Source organism: Mustela erminea, chromosome 18 (assembly GCF_009829155.1).
Source record: "Mustela erminea isolate mMusErm1 chromosome 18, mMusErm1.Pri, whole genome shotgun sequence".
In the NCBI taxonomy this organism is placed as follows: Eukaryota; Metazoa; Chordata; class Mammalia; order Carnivora; family Mustelidae; genus Mustela; species Mustela erminea.
Genome location: NC_045631.1, coordinates 340,559 through 359,249, shown reverse-complemented (window position 1 = coordinate 359,249; position 18,691 = coordinate 340,559). Strand labels below are relative to the sequence as shown.

Below are 18,691 nucleotides of genomic sequence, written 5' to 3'. Positions count from 1 at the left end.
GGTGGTTCCAGTGTTGGGAGCGCCCCAGAGCCTGGGGGCTGTTGGAGTTCGACTGCCCAGTGCTAATGTGGCTTTGTGTCCCGGGCTCTGCCAGGAGGGCCTCTCCGTGGCTCAGGGCTTTCAAGCCAGATAGGAATCCAGAAGGAGGGCAGAAGACAAAGGCCCAGGATCGGGGTCTATTCCAGGTCCTCCTAACAGGACCGCGCGTGCGCCGTGGAGGGCTTCCCGAGGGAGGCCGAGAGGAGGGGGTACTCCAGCCCGAGTGGGTTTCCATTCGGCTGTGGGCGTGTGGACTGTGGGCGCCAGCTGGAAGGGCCCAAATTTGTTTCTTCCCGCACACGTGCTGCTGTCCCTGGTTTTCGTCACGTTCTCACAGGGGTCCTGACCCTCCGAATCTACGAGCATAATGAGACAGCGGCGGAGTCGTGATAGGAGCATGCGCTTGCAGGCCCCGGCCTGCACCAACACAGCACGTCAGCTGCCGGGCTGGACTCACACCCTGTTCTCCTGACTGCGGGTGTAGCTCACTCGGCGGCAACCACACCTCGAACGCCGAGCACTCTCCTTGTCACGTGCCAGGCTGATGCTGGTGAGACCCAGGAAGTGGTCTGTCGCCAAACAGGCATCAGCTGTGATGCTATTTCCCAGACACTTCCTTCATTCCTTGGCCACCACCCAGCACGTGTCTGTAGGGCGCGCTCAAATAGCCACGGCTGCTTGTGGCCGAAGGGGACAGGCTTTCCAGGCCACACCGATGACCCCAGTGGCTCACCGTGTGGCACACCTCCAAACTACTCTTCACAGACGAAGAAGCTGGGCACTCTGGCCTGGCCCGCACGCCCGGCAAGTCCTCCCCTAACCCTCAGTGGTCTAAGTGCCTCTTGCTCGCCCCTCGTGGCCACCTGCCCTGGCCCACGTCCCGCCCACCTGTGTGTCCCCCCGCAGCTGGAGCAGCATCTCCCTGAGTGTGCCACTGTCCTGACGCGTCTCCACACACTCTCCTCTTCCCTCTCCCGCATGTCCCTTGGCCAGAATTCCTCCCTCTCCCTCAGAACATACTCCAGATCCCTTCTCTACTCCCCCTTCCTACCCTCTGGTGCTTACCTTTGAGAGCACCCACGGCTTCTCCCGCTTGGGACCTCTCTGCCGTTCTCAGACTTCCATCTCTCCCTTGGCTCTTCTCCCAGCCACCGTGTCCCCTGCGGTCCCCGTGCTTCCAGAGATGCGGCTGCCACTGTTCTCTCAAGTCTCCTTTAGCTTTCCAAATCTGTTTGGATAGGTCTCTGCTATTTGGTCCTATTACTCCTTAACCTTGTTTTTTGCTGTGGGACGTCCCCAGAGTCACTGAAGGTTTGGCTCCTGGCTTAGGGTCTCCCTCCTTCCCTACCTCTCAGTCCCAATAGTCAATTTCCCTGGCTTCTAACTGTTCACTGTGGCAGGTGTGCTGCACTCCCTGTCCTGGACCTTATCACATCCCGGGGCTACCGAGCTTGGAGCTAGCTGCCCTTTGCCACCTGGCACACGAGCCTCCCCACTGGTCCTCGACAGGACAGGGACCTGGGTTTCACAACCCTACCCCCTGCCCCTACCTGTCTGCACCTGAGCTGTCCGCTCCATCTGTCTGGCAGGGAATCCCAAGGCCGGGCCAGCACCATCATCTGTGCTCTCAGCCCAAGGGGGGTTCTGCTGGGAAAGCACCCGTCCACACACACAGGAGACAGCGTGGAGCCTTCGGGCCAGATCCTGTGTCTCTCTCTGGTCCATGAACTCAGGTCATCATCTGGTCTCCTGACGCCTCTCGGCCCATTTGGGTCCTCTTCTGTGGGCTTTAAACGACTAAGCAACGACCTCTGGTCCCTGGTGGGGTCCAAAGAGGGGTCCTGGGGTGTGCACTGAGGTCCACTTGGGGTCACCAGTTGGGTCCATGGTGAGATCCGTGGAGGGGCCACTGGTGTGGGGTGTGGTAGGACGCATAGTGGGGTCCGCATGGGTGGGATCCAGTGGGGTCCATGGTGGGGTGCGCATGGGTTCTACCGCAGGGTCATTGTTGGAGTCCCCGGGGGGATGCGCAGTGGGGTGCACGGTGGAGTGCCTAATGAGGTGCGCGGTGGGGTTCGAGGAGGGGTGCATAGTGGGGTGTGCGGTGGGGTACACGGTGTAGCCCGCGGAGGGGTGCAGTGGGTTGCACGGTGGGGTCTGCAGAGGGGTGTGCAGTGGGGTGCATAGTGGGGTGCACAGTGAAGTCCGCGGTGAAGTCCACGGACAGGTCTGTGGAGGGGTGCACAGTGGGACGCATGGTGGGGTGCATCGTGGAGTGCGTGGTGAAGTCCGCGGTGAGGTCCGTGGAGGGGTGCGCGGTGGGGTCCACAGTGGGGTGCGTCGTGGGGTGCGCGGTGGGGTCCGGGGAGGGGTGCATAGTGGGCTGCACGGTGGATGGTCCGCGGAGGGGTGCACAGTGGGGTGCGCGGTGGAGTCCGAGGAGGGGTTCGCAGAGGGGTGCGCGGTGGAGTCCGGGTAGGGGTGCATCGTGGGGTGCGCTGTGGAGTCCGAGGAGGGGTGCGCAGTGGGGTGCGCGGTGGAGTCTGAGGAGGGGTGCGCAGTGGGGTGCGCGGTGGAGTCCGGGGAGGGGTGCATACTGGGGTGCGCGGAGGGGTGCACAGTGAGGTGCGTGGTGGGGTCCGGGGAGGGGTGCATCGTGGGGTGCGCGATGGAGTCCGGGGAGGGGTGCACCGTGGGGTGCGCGGTGAGCCCCCGTTCCGGTTCCCGTCGCCTCTGCCGCCACCTCAGCTGCCGGCAAGACACGAGCCGTGAAAGCGGCGCGCCCGCCCCCCGACCGTCCCCCGGCCGGCTCTGTGCAAGCATTAGTGTCGCTCGCCATGTCCACCCGGCAGGGCCCGGCGGGGCCGCAGTCCCGACCCAGGCGGTCCACGCGCGCGGAGGCCCCATCCTCCAAAGCGCCAGGGGAGGAGAGGCAGCCGCGCGCCCCTCACCCCCTCCAGAGACTCTCGCGAGACCCGCGGCCGCCCGCGCGCGCCGCCCAGTGAGCGCCGCGCAGTTCTCGCGAGGCTGCGGCAGGGCCGGCCCGACATGGCGGAAGGTAGGCTGTGCTGGGGGCGCGCGGAACGGCGCGGGGCGGAGCGGGCGCTGCGGGCCCGGCGACGCGGCGCTGCGGGGGCCGGCCGGGCGTGGTCGCACCGGGCGCGGCGGGTGTCGGGGGCGCGCGGCGGGCCGGGGTTCTGAGCGCGGCTCCCGGGGCGACGCCCCTCGGGCGCTCCCGACCCCCGCGGGCCGCGGCGGCTGCGGAGCCGGGTTCGGGCCGTGAGGCTGGGCGCGGCCGTGGGCGTGCGCGAGGCGCCCCTGGGGACCGGCCGCGCCGGCTGGGTCGCCCGCTGCTCGGAAACCGAAACTGCCGTCCCGGCACGTCCGGCGTCCGGGACGCTGCCCCCGGGGCGGCGGGGGTGTGGACGCGGCCGGGGTCGCCCTCGTCCCGCCCTCGCGCTCTCCCGGGACGCCGTTCGGGACCCCGCGGGCGGAGGCGCTGCGGCCTCTCGGGCCCTGCCTCTCGCGTGTTGCGGGAGGGCGTCCGCGCGGTGGAGGCGGGTTGTGTGGGGGGAGGGCGGGCAGGCGGCGGCGCGGGGTCCTGCGGGGGCCGCTGCCGTGCCGCTCCCCCCCGCCCCGCTGTTACGGGAAACGCGCCTGCTGTGACCCGGTGCCCTTCGAGCAGCCGCAGAGCGCTGGTCATGACCCGTCGCTCTGGAGCCCAGCGGGGCCTGAGCCCGTCGTGGCTCGGGTGTTGGGTCGGGGCGGCCCCGACGGCTCGCAGGCCTCCCGCCCGGGCCTTGGGCTCGGCGATGTGCCGGTGAAACCCGCCTGCCTTGCCCTGCGCGGACGCGGGTCTGACGCCGCGGTCCCGGACACGGCCCGCGCCGGCACCCCGCTTTCGGCTCGGTCCTCCCCGCGTTAGACGCCCTGGTCGGGGGCGCAGAGGGACATCGTGAACGCCGAGGGGAGTAAAAGGGACGGAAGCGGCAGCTCGTTTGGGGGCAGATCGCGGCCGGAGTAGCGAGGAAGGGCGGGAGGGAGGGGAGCTCCTAGGAGGGCCTCCCGGGAGGCCCGAGGTCTAGCCCTGTGGCTGGAAGGGGCGCGAGTGACCGGGCTGGGAACGGCGCGGCGGCTGGGGGTCGCTCAGCACTTCTGCTCCGCACCTGCTTGCCCCGCGGTCAGCTTGCAGGCCGGAGGACCTCGCGCAAGCTGCGGGCAGCGACCAGCGAGCCGTGCTGCAGGTGCCTGGACGCGCGGCCAGGGTCGCCCTGGGACACGCGCAGCCCTGGGCCCGGGGACCTGCAACGACACCTCCTGGAGGGTTCCACCGCCAAGAGGTCATGGATGGGCGCGCCCACCCGGGACGTTCCCACCGGGCGGTTTTTCTGCACCTGTTCTGTGTTTCAGTTTCCCGGCCCGTGGTTTCAGGTTTGGGGAAACTGTGTTGCCAAACGTCGGGAAGCCTTGAGTGGGGCGGGGAGGGTGCTGGGGGGAGGAAGGCAAGGGTAGCCGGGAAGTCATGCTGCCGGCGCTGCAGTCCGTTTGTCAGGGCCGCTCCGCCCGTTCTGAAATCCCCGTGGACAGACCAGTGGCGGAAAGCTGGGTCCGGGAGCTGCGGGACAGTCTGCAGGGCGTGCCACGCGCGGACCTGCTGCTGGTGGTTCTGCGTGTGGTGCCAGGGCGTAAGGGTGTGGGAAGCAGTGCCTGGGAGTATGGTAGAGCCCGGAAAGACCCGTGTGCAGGTCCCCTCTTAGCGACTTCTTTAGAACTCAGCCTTTTCTTCCTTCCGTCCATTCGTGGCTGGTGGTTTGACCCAATGTATTTAGCTTAAAATCTGTTCTGAATTAGTTTCTACCCTACATGGGCAGCTCTCCTACTAATTTAAAATTGCTTTGTCACTCGAAATTAAGTTCTTCCTGGGGCGCCTGGGTGGCTCAGTGGGTTAAAGCCTCTGCCTTTGGCTCAGGTCATGATGTCAGGGTCCTAGGATAGAGCCCTGCATCAGGCTCCCTGCTTAGCAGGGAGCCTACTCCCCCCCCCCCCCCCCCCCCCCCCCCCCCCCCCCGTGCCTGCCTCTCTGACTACTTAAATCTTTAAAAAAAAAAAAGTCCTTCCTACTTGGACTTCCTGCTTTTCCCTTTTCTCCTTGCTTTTGCTTCGTCACCATCCACTTTTACAATTCCAGCGTTCCCTCTTTGACACGGAGGAGACCACGTCTCCTTTACTCTTCTCAGCACGCTCACCCCCCACACACAGTCTCCGCTCCTGTGGGTCTTCGTGATCTTAAAAATACATTTTAAAGCCTTCCAGGGACCCATAGGTCCCAGCGGGGTCTGGCCTGCTTAACTGTGTGGCCGTGTCGCCTGCTTCTCTCCTGTCTCTGTGCTCTTGCCGTGCGGACTTCCTTGCTTTTCCATGTGCGCTCCCAGCCCGTCCACCTCTCTGTCTGTCCCTGCGGCGCCTTTGCCTGGAACAGTCTCTCACTGTATTTACTTGCCACTAAGTGTCTCATTTGAGTGTCTGTTTAGTTCTCACCACCTTTAGAGATGTTCCTAATTATTCTTTAAATTCCTTTATTGTAGCGTAAACCCCATGAGGGTGGAGACTTCTGTTTTGTTCAGTGCTGTGTAACCCAGCTTGGAATCATACGAATGGTTGAAGGAATGGCTGAGTTTACTGGGCATCATTTATCGGACATGGAGCAAAGTAGCCTGGATACACCTTCAGTCTCTGTTTGGGTGCACTGGCGGGACTGGCTGTTCTTGCGTTCTGAATAACGTTAGCCTCTTGCGACTCCCCAGGATACTTTTCATCCTGCCCGTTTTAGTCTTAGCAATCCAAGTAGAATGCTTGAGAGCTCTTCTGTGTTCAGACGAGGATTTGAACCCGAGTCCTGCCAAGCTGTTAGCCTGGCAAGCTGGTTAATTGCTCTCTGTCTCCGTTTCCTCAGCTTTAGAAGAGGGGGTCCTCTCTGTTTCAGATGTGGCTGAGGGGGCGTCAGAAGAAATGGTGAAACAAAGAACACTGCCAACGCAGTGCCCGGCATTCTGACCCTGGCCTGTGCTCTTTTCTGCGTCCCCTCTTCAGCTCCGCTCTCCTTCTCTTTCTCAGTAAGATGAAGGTGAAAACTGGAAAAGATGTAATGGGTTACTAAACAGGAAATTGATCATGGACTTTTATTAGCTTACTGGAATTTGGTGAGGAAAAGACTTTGGACAATTAAAATACTAGGTGAGTACATTTCATATTCTGGACAATCACTGGCTGATATAGTAGCCACTAGCCTCATATGGCTACTTTCCTTTAAATTAGGTAAAATTAAAAATTCAGTTCTGGGGCGCCTGGGTGGCTCAGTGGGTTAAAGCCTTTGCCTTCAGCTCTGTTCATGATCCCAGGGTCCTGGGATCGAGCCCTGCATTGGGCTGTCTGCTCCGCGGGGAGCCTGCTCCCTTCCCCACCTGGCCTGCCTCTCTGCCTACTTGTGATCTCTGTCTGTCAAATAAAATAAAAAATCTTTTAAAAAAATTCAGTTCTATGGTCACAGTCGCTCAGTTTCAGTTGCTTTGTAGCTGTGTGCTTGGTGGTCCGCTTCCTAGCACGCAGCCCAGATGAACTGCACTTGCATCGTTGCAGAGAGTGCTGTTAGATGACACGCCTCCAGAAAGTGCTTTGTCAGTACAGGCTGGTAGAAGGCGGGAGAGAGGAAACTTTGCTCTCTTTTCAGTTTTCAGATTTATTCCTTTCCTTATTATTTTACTCATTCAGTGAATATCTGTCCCACACTTGGTTTTGGTCTTGTTTGTTCTTTCTTTCTTTCTTTCTTTCTTTCTTTCATTAACATCTAAGGTATCATTCGTTTCAGGGGGACAGGTCTGGGATTCATCATGTTCCAGGCTTTTGACAATTATGCATTCCCTGGAGATCTCTTGACCACTGTCCTTTCATGAGCATTGCTTCCTTTTCTCTGCCATTCCCTTTTTTCACTTCTGTCACCTATGGCATCTGTTTACTTTCTCCTTCAGGATTTTCTTTTCCCCCCATGAAGAGAGAAGGTTTATCAGTCCACTGCAGTGACTACGGATGTGTGGGAAGAGAGGTGCAGGGTTCTGTCACTGGCAAGGCAAGTGAAAATACCCAAGTGTTAGTGTCCTGTTCAATCGGAGTAGGCCAAGGGTCTGGGGTATTTAAGCTCTGCCTTGTGAGGCGCTATGGGGTAGAGGATGGGATGAGCGTGGAATGGGAAGAGGGAGAAGTGGTGGTTCAAACAGACGAGCCAGACCTCGAGCATCTTCACAGGAGAGTCTGCAGTGTGGGCGGGGAGGTGAAAAGCTTGTTTAAAAAACCTGTAAGGCAGAAGGTGAAAAACGCTAGAAGTTACTTTGAAAATTCAGATGGGAAGAGATATTATAGGAAAGTGGTAGGGAGTATGTTTTGGGTAGTCAAGGAAGGTCTTTGCTGCAGAAAATAGCATTTGACCTGTGATCAGGAAAATAGACCTCTTGTGGACATGGGGAGATGGTAGTGAGAAGAGGTCACTTAATGGAAGGAATAGTGGGTTACGAGGTTGGAAAGGTATGTTAAGGGGTAGATAATGAATGGATTGATAAGGCGTTTGGATTTTGCGCTATGGGCTGTGGAGTGAGGCTGCTGAGTGAGTGATACCGTCCAAGGTAGTGACGGACTAGAATTATTGGTGGCACGCGGGCGGGACTGCAGTGCAGAGGACAGATCTGGGAAGATGGTCACAGTTGGTGATGAGTTTTTTGGTAAGGAGCTTTGGGCTGGTGACCGATAGGAGCAAGACTTGGGGAAGGTATGAAAGATGGGACTTTTGAAACTTGTTTACATGTTGACAGGAGATAGCAAAGATGACTCAAGGGTTCTGCATCTGCATGACTCAGATAATGGCTGGGAGGAGGAGGAACAGATTCTAGAACAACTGTCTTGACCTCCTTTGTGGGTGTAGTTTGCTATGTCCAGTGTTTGTGTCTTTGCGAGAGCATTTAGAAGCATTTCCAGTCAGACTGGCCTGTGGGTAAAAATTAGCTAGTTAACTAATAATTTATTGATGATCTCTTAGGAAACCAGCACTATGATCAGGGCTACACAGAGTGAGATTTGGAAGGATGTTTGTCATGCTGCTGACTTACAGGTGAGACTTCACAGAGTTGGGCTCCGTTCAGGAAAGTGTCTTTCATTTCTGTGAAGTGGAAGCTGCTGTGCCAGGGGTGACAGAGTGACCAAGACAGTCTCAGCCTTGATGGGACCTTGGAGCAGACAGAAGGGCACAATTTCTCAGAAAAGGATGTGCATTGTGCTTTATGGTCACAGATTTTCTCTCACGTTGGTGATCGATGGCACCACTAATAAACACGCTCTCACGTCAGTGACATGCACTCAGCTGCCACACCTGTGGGTCCTGTGAAGCTGGCCCTCCCGTGTGTTCTGTCTGCTGGCTGTCCCGATTCAGACTCTGGCTCCCAGCACGGTGCGGTCGCCCTGGGGAGCTTTTAAAAAACTGAGGTTTGTGCATCACTCAGCTTCAGGGAAGAGCGATGTATCCCACAAAACATTTTTTTTTTCAAACTGAGTCATTAATTGGATAAAACATGGTTTTACTAAATCAGCTTTTTAAACTAGTCTGTTTATATATGTGTGTATGTCCTTCCAAATCTCACTCTGTGTAGCCCTGATCATAGTGCTGGTTTCCTAAGAGATCATCAATAAATTATTAGTTAACTAGCTAATTTTTTAAACTTTTTAAACTAGTCTGTTTATATATGTGTGTATGTGTATGTGTACACAGATGCAGATATGAATAAAATAAGGTAATGTTGGGGCACCTGCGTGGCTCAGTGGGTTAAAGCCTCTGCCTTTGGCTCAGGTCATGATCTCAGGGTCCTGGGATTGAGTACCGCATCGGGCTCTCTGCTAGGCAGGGAGCCTGCTTCCCCCTCTGTCTCTCTCGCTCTCTCTCTCTCTCTGCCTGTCTCTCTGCCTACTTGTGATCTCTCTCCGTCAAATAAATAAAATCTTAAAAAAAAAAAGTAATGTTTCTTATCTAAGGAAGGAGTCCTGGGTAGTGAGTTTTATTTGTAACTAGTATAATAGGGTTTTTTAAAGCAAACTTGGGTGAAACAAAGGCTTTTGTGCTTTGTCAAAACATTCAGGTTATGACAGTTACATTTGCTAGGTTTTTAAAAGGGCGAGAAGTCAGAATATGAGCTCTTAGCATCCTCATGTTTTTAATAATATCCAAAGAGTGAGAGAGAGGAGCAGGAGAGTGTAGCCCGGCGGGCTCCGGTGGCCCTGACTGACCCTTTGCGTGTTCCAGATGGTGTCGACCTCCTCTTTCCCTTTTTCTTTCCAGGGGGATGTGTTGTGCACCTGAGTTCTCAATAGTGAATATACCGACTTATTTCATACTCTTTATTAAGCGGTTGTCTTAGGGGCCCGTGGGTGGCTCAGTCAGTTGAGCGTCTGCCTTCCGCTCAGGTCATGAGCTCAGCTCTCTGCTCAGCGGGGAGTTGGCTTCCCCCTCCCGCCCCTCCCCTGCTCCTGCTCACCCGCGTGTTCTCTCTCTGTGTTGGATAAATAAAATATATAAAAAATATAAAAAACAACAGTCATCCTACATTTAGCACTCTTGATTAAAGAACAGACATGAACCACTGTGGAAGAAAATTCCCATCTGTACTGGGACAGGGTTAGAAAAGTCATAGCGGAGGTGAATCATCACCAGGGAGGAGCTCTTTGTTGGTGCTGATTCCAGCAAGGAGGATAGTAGTTGCTGAGAAGTTGATATTTGAATGAAATACTGTTACGTGGAAGACCCTAACATACTCTTGAGACAATATTTAGTCTTGCACATCTCCAAATAGGGTGTTGTCACAGCTTTTACAGTGATTTTTTTCTTTTATCTCATGGACATGGTTAAAGCAGAGTAAAAGATAAAGTCATTTAGTGAGTAACGCGTTCTATAAAGAACACTAATTCACTGTTAAAATTGGGGCTAGAGTACAAAAACTAGAGAAGTGGGAAGAAATGAAACGTCAAGATTTTGTTCATCTAAAAAAACTTGAGTCCAGTTTGGGTTAGAATCTGAGTAAGCAGAGGGCGTAGAAATTGCATTTAGGAGGGGAACAGGAAGAACACATTTAATTCTTGGTTAGTGAATTAACAGTAAAGGGTTGCTGGCCTGATCCTGGAGCCGCAGGTAGGCAGCATGGCACTGTGGGACGAGCATGGACTTTGGCCTGGGGTCTTGAATCTTCGGTTGGTCGCCCGCTGTGTAGTTTTAGACCGTTCATTGAATCTAAGTGAATTCTGTTTTGTTAAGTGCTGTGCTGTTTGGAATATGTTGGTTAGAATATGAGATAATGAGTTAACTGTATAGGAGACATCAAAAAATACTAAATCCTTTTTTTTATTGCCAAGTGTTACAAGAAAGCGTTCATTTTATTCACTGTGTAAAACTTTGTTGTTGACCCTAATCAGCAAGAAGCTGCTAAGACTTTAAAATATTTTACCATGTGTAATCTTTTGCTTGTAAAGGAAAAAATTGTAGTTTTCTAGGGCTGCTGGAGCACATATCCCCAAAATGGAAGGCTTCAAACAACAGAAATGTATTCCTCATGGTTCTGGATGGCGGAAGTCTAAAACCAGTGTCACTGGGCTGAGAGGAAAGTGTCACTCCCCCTGGGAAGAGCCTAGCTTCCAGGGTGGTTGGCATTCCTCCGCTTGTCAGTCTTCAAGGCTGTGGTCTTCGTGTGGCCTTTCCTCTTTGTGTCGAAGCTCCCTCTGCCCCTCCTCATAAGGACGTGTGTAATTGCTCAGGGTCCTGCCCACTTCGGCTCTCTAATCACACCTGCAGAGCCCCCCTTCCCTTGGCATATAAAGGTGATATCCGTAGGTTGCAGGGATGAGGACGTGGATGTTGATGGGGGCATTTGTCAGTGTACCACGGTAGGCAGTGTCATGGGATTTGATCATCCGTGTCATCAGATTTCTAAAACGCTGTTTGTGTGCAGTTTTGGAATGCTCAGAGACAGTGCCGTGCAGTTCAGAGCACAGCCAGTGGAGTACCAAGATAAATAAGACGTTTCGTGCCCTCAAGAGACTTCTTAGAGGAGCCAGAACCTCGGTAGGAAGCCTGTACTTTTCTAGACAGTAGAGAACTGGCTGAAGGTGCTCGGCTTGGTTAAGCCGTGTTTCAGGAAGATGAGTGATGCTGTGTGTGGAGTACAGTGACGAGGGAAGTAGGACACGGATGCTGGCTGCACGGGAGTGAGTCAGATGGGAAAATGCTGGTGCGATGGTGTTGAGAAAGAGCAAGATGTCCAGGTGTGTCCCAGAGGGAGTGTGCTGCGAGCTTTATGGAGGCATAATTGGCAAACAGTGAGATTCACCGTTTTCAACCTGACAGTTGACAAATACTTAGAGTAGTGTAAGTGCCACAGCAGTCATGACCTAGAACATCTCTGCTGTCTTCAGAGGTTCTCTTGAACTCCTTTGCAGTCCGTTCCATTCCTGGACCTCTGACAGCCACCGATCTGCTTTCTGTCCCTGTGGTTTGCCTGTTCCGCAGTTTGGTGCGGGATCCTGTAGTATGTCGTCGTGTGTGTCTGGCTTCCTGCACTCAGTGTTTTGCTTTCCAGGCAGTGTGTTGCCGGTGTCAGTTGGATCCTTCTCACAGAGGAGTAGCGTTCCACTGGATTTCTGCACTGGCGTTTGTGTGCATTCGCCGGCTGGAAACTCGAGTTGTTTCCTGTTTGTGTGCATGTGTTTCCATTCCTCTGGGTCAGTAGCTGGGAGGGGACCCGCTGGGTCACAAGGCAGGTGTGTGATTAACTTCGGAGCCATGGTCGGCCTCCTTTCCAGAGTGGCTGTGCTGCTCCACGTCCTCGCTCCCCGCGTCTGCGCCAGCAGTTTCATTTTCGCCGTCCAGTGGGAGTGCCAGGGCAGGCCAGGGTGGCTTTAACTTGAATTTCTCTAACTGTATTCATGTACTTTATTTGCCGTGCACGTATCTTCTTTGGTGAAGTGTTCCCACTTGTGGCCCCTTTTTATTGCGTTGTATTATTGTCGCGAGCTCTAAGAGTTCTTAACGTGGTCTGAGTAGAAACCTTTGCTGGAAACAACACTTTCTATACGTTTCCTCCTTGGATGTGGCTTGCCTGTTCTTTTTCTTAGTGTTTAAAAACAACTTTGGAAATTCGTAATGTCCAGTTTACTTGTCTTTTCCTCTTAACTGATTCTTTTTTTTTAATATTTAATTTTTAAAAATTTATTTGACAGATGGAGATCACAAGTAGGCAGAGAGGCAGACAGAGAGACCGGGGAAGCAGGCTCCCTGCTGAGCAGAGAGCCCGATGCGGGGCTCGATCCCAGGACCCCGGGAGCCGAAGGCAGAGGGTTTAACCCACTGAGCCACCCAGGCGCCCCAGAAGGAAGAGTCTTATACAGACCATTGCTGGTTCCTTTTCTGGCTGTCCCATGCCTTGCTGATTAAATATACGTAAGTCATTAGTTTAGGCTAGTCATGGTGAAAGCAGGTTTTTGTGCAGCATTTTCGTTATGACCGATGAGCTGTCAGGACTCAGACTGCGCTGGTGAAGAGCACATGGTGCCTCACGCCGCCTGCCCGAGGCCTTCACTGCTACCTAGCATGGCCGTGTTGGTGAAACCGTAGGTTTTATATGTTATAGAAACTTGCTTTTTCTAAAGTAAAGTTGGCGGAAGAGAAGGAGGGCACTTCAGCTGACAGCAGCCACTTGATGAAAAAGTAGATAGTAACCCTTTCAACCGGGCTCTGTGCTACATGATTTAATGGGACTTAATTCCTCCTTGGCAAAACCCTGGGATGTCACTGTAGTTCCCATTTCCACCGAGAAAACGGCAGCAGAGAGCAGTACCTGCCCGAGGGGATGCGGCTAGGAAGTGGGCAGCCCTGGCCAGCGAGGCTCCAGAGTCCTGCTGTTGAGGATGAGCTTGTTACCTTCCGAAGGGCTGGGATCACAGCAGACACTTGCTGAGCACACACCACCGAGCGGGTGCCCTTCCGAGGTCACTACACGTGTTAGCGCATTTACAGATGAGAATGAGGTGTTTGGTGTGGGGTCCCAGGTAGGAAGAGTGGGGCCGGAGTTGGATCCCAGTCAGCCTCGCTCCACAGCCTGTGGGTGTGCTGCCTCCGCCCCTGGGCTGCGCTGGGCTCGGTCTTCGTTTTTGCTCCGAATGGTGACCTCGTGCTTTTTCCTATGCGAACTCTTAACGGCTTGGGGACACTTCAAGGACACATTTGCGCTGTTGCAGGCAGACAGTGTTCCCACTCAAGAATGTCTTGGCCGGGGCGCCTGGGTGGCTCAGTGGGTTAAGCCGCTGCCTTCGGCTCAGGTCATGATCTCAGGGTCCTGGGATCGGGGCCCGCATCGGGCTCTCTGCTCAGCAGGAAGCCTGCTTCCCTCTCTCTCTCTCTCTGCCTGTCTCTCTGTCTACTTGTGATCTCTCTCTGTCCAATAAATAAATAAAAAATCTTATAAAAAAAATTAAAAAAAAAAAAAAAAAGAATGTCTTGGCCGAGCATGCTATCTGCTCCGTGATAGAAGAGACGGTGTGACGATGGCAGCGTCACTGACAGGTGCACCTGTGACCTGAGTTTCCCTGCAGAGATGCTGTGGAGTGTCTGTGGTTTTGCGAATAAGAGCCGTAAATCGCCCTGAAGCCCTTCCATCTTCCCCAATGATAATCTGTGTGTCCTCTGGCAGTGTCCAGCCCCTAGAATTCCATGTCAGCAGTTCTGGACAGATATTAGGGCTGTTGCAGTAGATTTCGGAATTGGGATTCCAAAGAAATTTACAGGGATTCCTTGAGAAAATGATTGAAGCCGAACTTCTGTGATCTAATTTTAAGGGTTAGGTAGAGGAATCACGACTTTTTACTCAGGAAGGCAGATGTGCCCATGACTCAGTACCCAGACTCTTGTTCCCTCCTGCCGTGAGCTCCCTGTGGGTGCTGCATCAGTGCCACACTGTTTGCAAGAGGTGAAGCTAGACTCTCTTCTTCAAACCTCTCCAAGAGGCAGGTCCTGATCTCCTGTAACGGTGCATAGTAGGTGCTTCTGAACACTTGCAGAGTGGTCGTTTCAGTGAAACAGACACACACCGCTGTCTGGTAGCAGTTTTGGTGGAGCAGAAGGCCTAGGTTGGCTCGAGTGTGGAAGCTTCAGTTTGCTCCGTGGAAGGAGAACCAGGGGTCCATGGTGGCAGGCTGCCCTGTCTCAGGCAGGTGGGCTGGACCCGGAGCCACTGGCTGGCACCAGCAAGGGCAGGTGGCCGCCGGCCGTCCTTCTCATTTGGCTTAGGCAGAGGCAGGTGAGGCGCCAGCGTGTTTGCCAGTGAGCCTAGGCCTTGCCTGCTAACTATTTCTGTTTCTCAGGGTTGAGTATCACTTCTGTTCTACAAACCTGTTGACTGATACTAGTTTAAAGGGAGAATCTGACCAAGGAAGTAAAAGACAAGCCTTTTCCTTGTATTTTCTGGACCCAGTGTGCTGAGATAACTTACAGGCTTTATCTAAGTTGTTTGAGGTAAAACACCACTTTCCTGGGACATCTTTCCTTGCTCTGGCTTAAGCCAGGTGGCTTCATGATCTATTTTTTTTTTTTTTTTTCAGATTTTATTTATTTGTTTGTTGGGGAGTGGGGAGAGAGAGACTGTGTGCATCAGGCAGAGGGAGAAGCAGGCTCCCCACCGAGCAAGGAGCCTGATGCGGGGCTCAGTCCCAGGAGGGGGCTCATGCCTTGCGGCTGAGCCCCCCGGGCTGCCGGCTTCCTGATCTGTTAGGGTCCCCTCAGAGCGCTGTCTCTACCTGTAGCTTTGTAAACAAAAACCCCACGTGCCGAGGTGGGCTTCTTTGCCTTGGCACCGGCATGACAGTGGCACTTCATTCTTACTGAGCGGGACTAGATCATGTCCACATCTTCAGGGTGGACGTCTTCTGACGGACCAGCACGTGAACGGAAGGCGGCCGCTCAGCGGGTCTTCCGTCCGCTCAGTTGTGTGCCTGGGGCAGCCGCCCTGCGCGTGACTTGGGGAGCTGTGCAGGGACAGAGCTTTTCCTCCCAAGCGGTTTTTCCGTCCCTGCGGCCGTGCGAGACATCCGCTTTCCCCAGCCCGTCCCAGGTCTACTGCGCGGGTCATGCCCCGTCCAGTTCCGACAGCCCGAGTGGCAGTTCTCCCGCAGAACCTGAGAGGAGGGGCGGGTGGCCGGGGGCCATGGATTCTGCCACTTTCTCTTCCTCTGGGGCATCATCTGTGAGTTGAACTAAAAGAGATGGTCTTTAGGTTCCTTTCAGTCAGAACGTTTTGTGATCTCTAGAAACCCTTATATTTGGGTATTAGAAAATTAATTCTGTTTTCCCCAATCTTGAAAACATGTATAAAGCCATATGTTTGCTTATAAGTGCACATAGAATTAAAAGTCAAATATTGCAAGGCTTACAGCAGAAAATAAATGGTCCCACCGCTCAGCCCCGCTCACCACACCACGCTCTTCTCTCTCCGGTGACCACTGCGTGCCTGCTGCTTTTTCCAGACTCTGACTTCTTTCCAGACTCTGACTTCTTACTGTAGTGCGTTAGCGGTTCCCCTTGGAGAGGTTTCCTCAAAGCACAGTCTCCCTTGCACCTCCCAAGTGAGTAGTGCTGGTGCTTCCGAGTGCGAGAGGCTTTGCGGTTCGCCGTGGGCACTGTCAGCGCAGACTTGCGGTCCAAGGTGACGCGGCGTTCGAAGCGGCTCGTTGTGCGTTTCTCAGTATTTGCTCGTCTTCTCGGACTTTGATCACTTTACACTTCTCGTAACATCCCTTTGATTGGCCAGGGCTTTTATTGATCAGTTTTGGTTTCGAGGTCAATAAAGCATTTGAATCCCATTCTGATTGTCAGGACTCAAAAAAAGTTGTGTAAACTTGGTAACAGTTACAACTGTGTATCCGATAATCATATCACTGTGGTGATCGTGAGGGCACACGTGAGCCATGGTACCATTGTCCCTCAGTCCTGCAGGAGCACCGGGAAGCAGCCCCTCAACCCCAGTTTATACGTGGACTGAAGCTCAGAGAGATGACCTTGCCTCCAGACCCATGGCTCGTTACCAGGACGATTCAGACTCTGTCAGTTTGGCTCCAAAAACCACTGTATCAGCTGTTTTCGTGTATATCAGTTATTTCAATTTTTTATTTTTTAAAGATTTTACTTATTTATTTGACAGAGAGAGAGAGAGAGAGAGAAAACACAAGCAGGGGGAGGGGAGAGGGAGAAGCAGCTTTCTGCTGAGCAGAGAGCCCCATGCGGGGCTCGATCCCAGGACCCCGGGATCATGACCTGAGCTGAAGGCAGAGGCTTATCGACTGAGCCACCCAGAGGTCCAAGTTTTCAGCTTTTTAATTGGAGCATAAGATACATGCGGAAAAGAGCAAATCATAGCGCGTGTAGAACTCAGTGTACTCCCCAAATGGAATATGCACTGACTACTCAGTTAGACAGCAAGCGTGTTAGTGGCACCCCAGAGGCCCTCATGTTCCTCCCCAGTCCTGCCCTCCTGCTCTTCCTCCCCAGGTGGCCGCTGTCAAAACTGCTGATGCCGTACATTCATGTGGTCACAGGTTTGAACAGACTTTGATACGATTCTTGAGCATATGTCCTTTCACACTTCCTGTTACCACTTCTGTTCTGTTCTGTTACCACTTACCTAGCTTTTCTTCCTGTTTCTTTCTGTACAGGAAAAAAAGTATAAATCTCCTACCTTATACAAAATGTATTAACGCAGTGCTTTTGCTACAGACTTCTCCCTTTGAGGTCAGTAATGAAAATCCTTGGTGTGTTCGTCAGAGCCGCTGTGAAGGGCGCTCCAAACCCAGTGACCCTGTCGGTCTGTCCCGTGAGAGTAGGAGCGTGACTGAGCCCTTCCTAAGGGCTTCCGTGTACCTGTAGATGCTGTTTGCTGATATTTTAAATATCGTAGGAGGATCATTATCAGTACTGTTCTATATTTAGCTGGTGGCTTTGAGAGCGGTGTTTTGTTGAAATACATGTAGGCCAAATGATGGCAGTACTTTGGGAAGAAAGTCATCTCTTTGGACTTGTCCTCTGGTGTTTTGCTCACGTGCAAAGGGGTCAGTTCAGCAGCTCCAAGCACCGTTTCGTCTTGCAGGTGCCTCCTGCTTTGTTTCTGCAGGAACACTGACTTATCTGAGACCCACGCCAGCTTTCTGCCTGGGTACTTGTGTAACATGGGTCCTCTGGAAGAGAGGGAGAATGTGTCCTAGTAGATGTGTGAAGAAACAGTCCATTATCTGTATTTGTGTTTGTATAGATTTCTCTTAAAATACTGTTTTCTGCTTATGAAAGCAGAGCACATTTGTTACAGAATCCCTGAGATGTGTGGAGATGTGCAGTAACCATACCCCCCCCCCGCCCGCGGTGAGATCTGCTGATACTTAGTGGTATTTGTCTTTGTACTTACCACATACGTGAATATTTATAATAAAATTCGAATTACAAAATATAGTTTCACTGCCTGCTTTTTTCTGTTAATATGTTATTTATCTTTGAACACATACAAACTATTATGTATTTCTTAGAAAGTGTTTGTTGCGTAATAACTTCACAACCAAGTATCACACTTAGTTTATTCAACCTTTCTTGTGTTTTGAACCAGTTTTTGATTGTTTCCATGTTTATAAAAAATTAGCTATTGGACAGCAGGTGGTGGGGGAGGGATGAAGATGGGGAGAGGCCAGGAATCCTCTCTTACAAAACCGGATTGTCCTTGTTCAGCTGAATTGATCGACTATTTAGTGATCCTTTGTGTATCTGACCCTGCGCTGGGCTCTGAGATGTGGATGTGAATTCTTTCACGTTGGACAGCACATATGATGAGTGAGGGCCTGAACTGAGTCATTGTGGGTGTGGGGATACAAAAGACAGAAGGATTCCTAGAGATTTTTATGTGGGAAAAAGCCCTGACTTTTATGGTGTTGGGGTCGTGTGAGTGAGAGAGAGACATTTAAGATGACTCCCACATTTTCTCTTCACATAACTGGGCTAGATGGTGGCATAATTTATTAGTTTAGGGACCGTACAGAGGCAGAGCACATTTGCTCAGAGTTTTGTCCTGGGCACAGGGAGCTTGAGGTGCCCATGGTCCACGAGAGAGCAGTGTCATTTAGGCAGTTGGCGAGATGAAGCTAAGAACAGAAATCTGGACCACAGAGAAGTGTCCCTGGATCGTCAGCACTGGGATTGTGGCCCAGCTGCAGAGTCTGACCAGTGGAGCTGCCTTGGGAGGACAGACAGCTGCGACGACGCCGGGGTAGAACTCTGGGGAGCATCAGTGGTCCGTGGTGAAGACGGAGAAGCAGAATTGGAAAGAGGGTGGCATCATGGTTGCTGGGGAAAAAATATCTTCACATGCAGTGTAGTAGGTCCAGGAGGAGAACCATCCAGTGTCTTTTGGACTGGCAGTTAGGTCATTGTGGAGAGGAGTTTCAGGGGGATGGTGGGGACACAGGAGGAAGTGATGGGAGAGTAGGGCAAGGAAGGGGTGTATGGTAGCTAGATGTGCAAGGGCACAGGGGGTCAGGTGAGCTG

The 18,691-nt window shown here is 53.1% G+C and overlaps 1 protein-coding gene across 2 annotated transcripts in view; it reads left to right on the top strand.

Annotated features, from left to right (window-relative positions):
• Positions 1–3,008: 3,008 nt before the first annotated feature.
• ANKFY1 (ankyrin repeat and FYVE domain containing 1) overlaps positions 3,009–18,691 on the top strand; it is a 72,766-nt gene continuing 57,083 nt past the window's right edge. For both annotated transcript variants that reach the window (XM_032320102.1, XM_032320103.1), the window contains exon 1: positions 3,009–3,097. In XM_032320102.1, the coding sequence (XP_032175993.1) occupies positions 3,088–3,097 (10 nt within the window). In that variant the 5' untranslated portion in view covers positions 3,009–3,087. The remainder of the gene's footprint in view (positions 3,098–18,691) is intronic.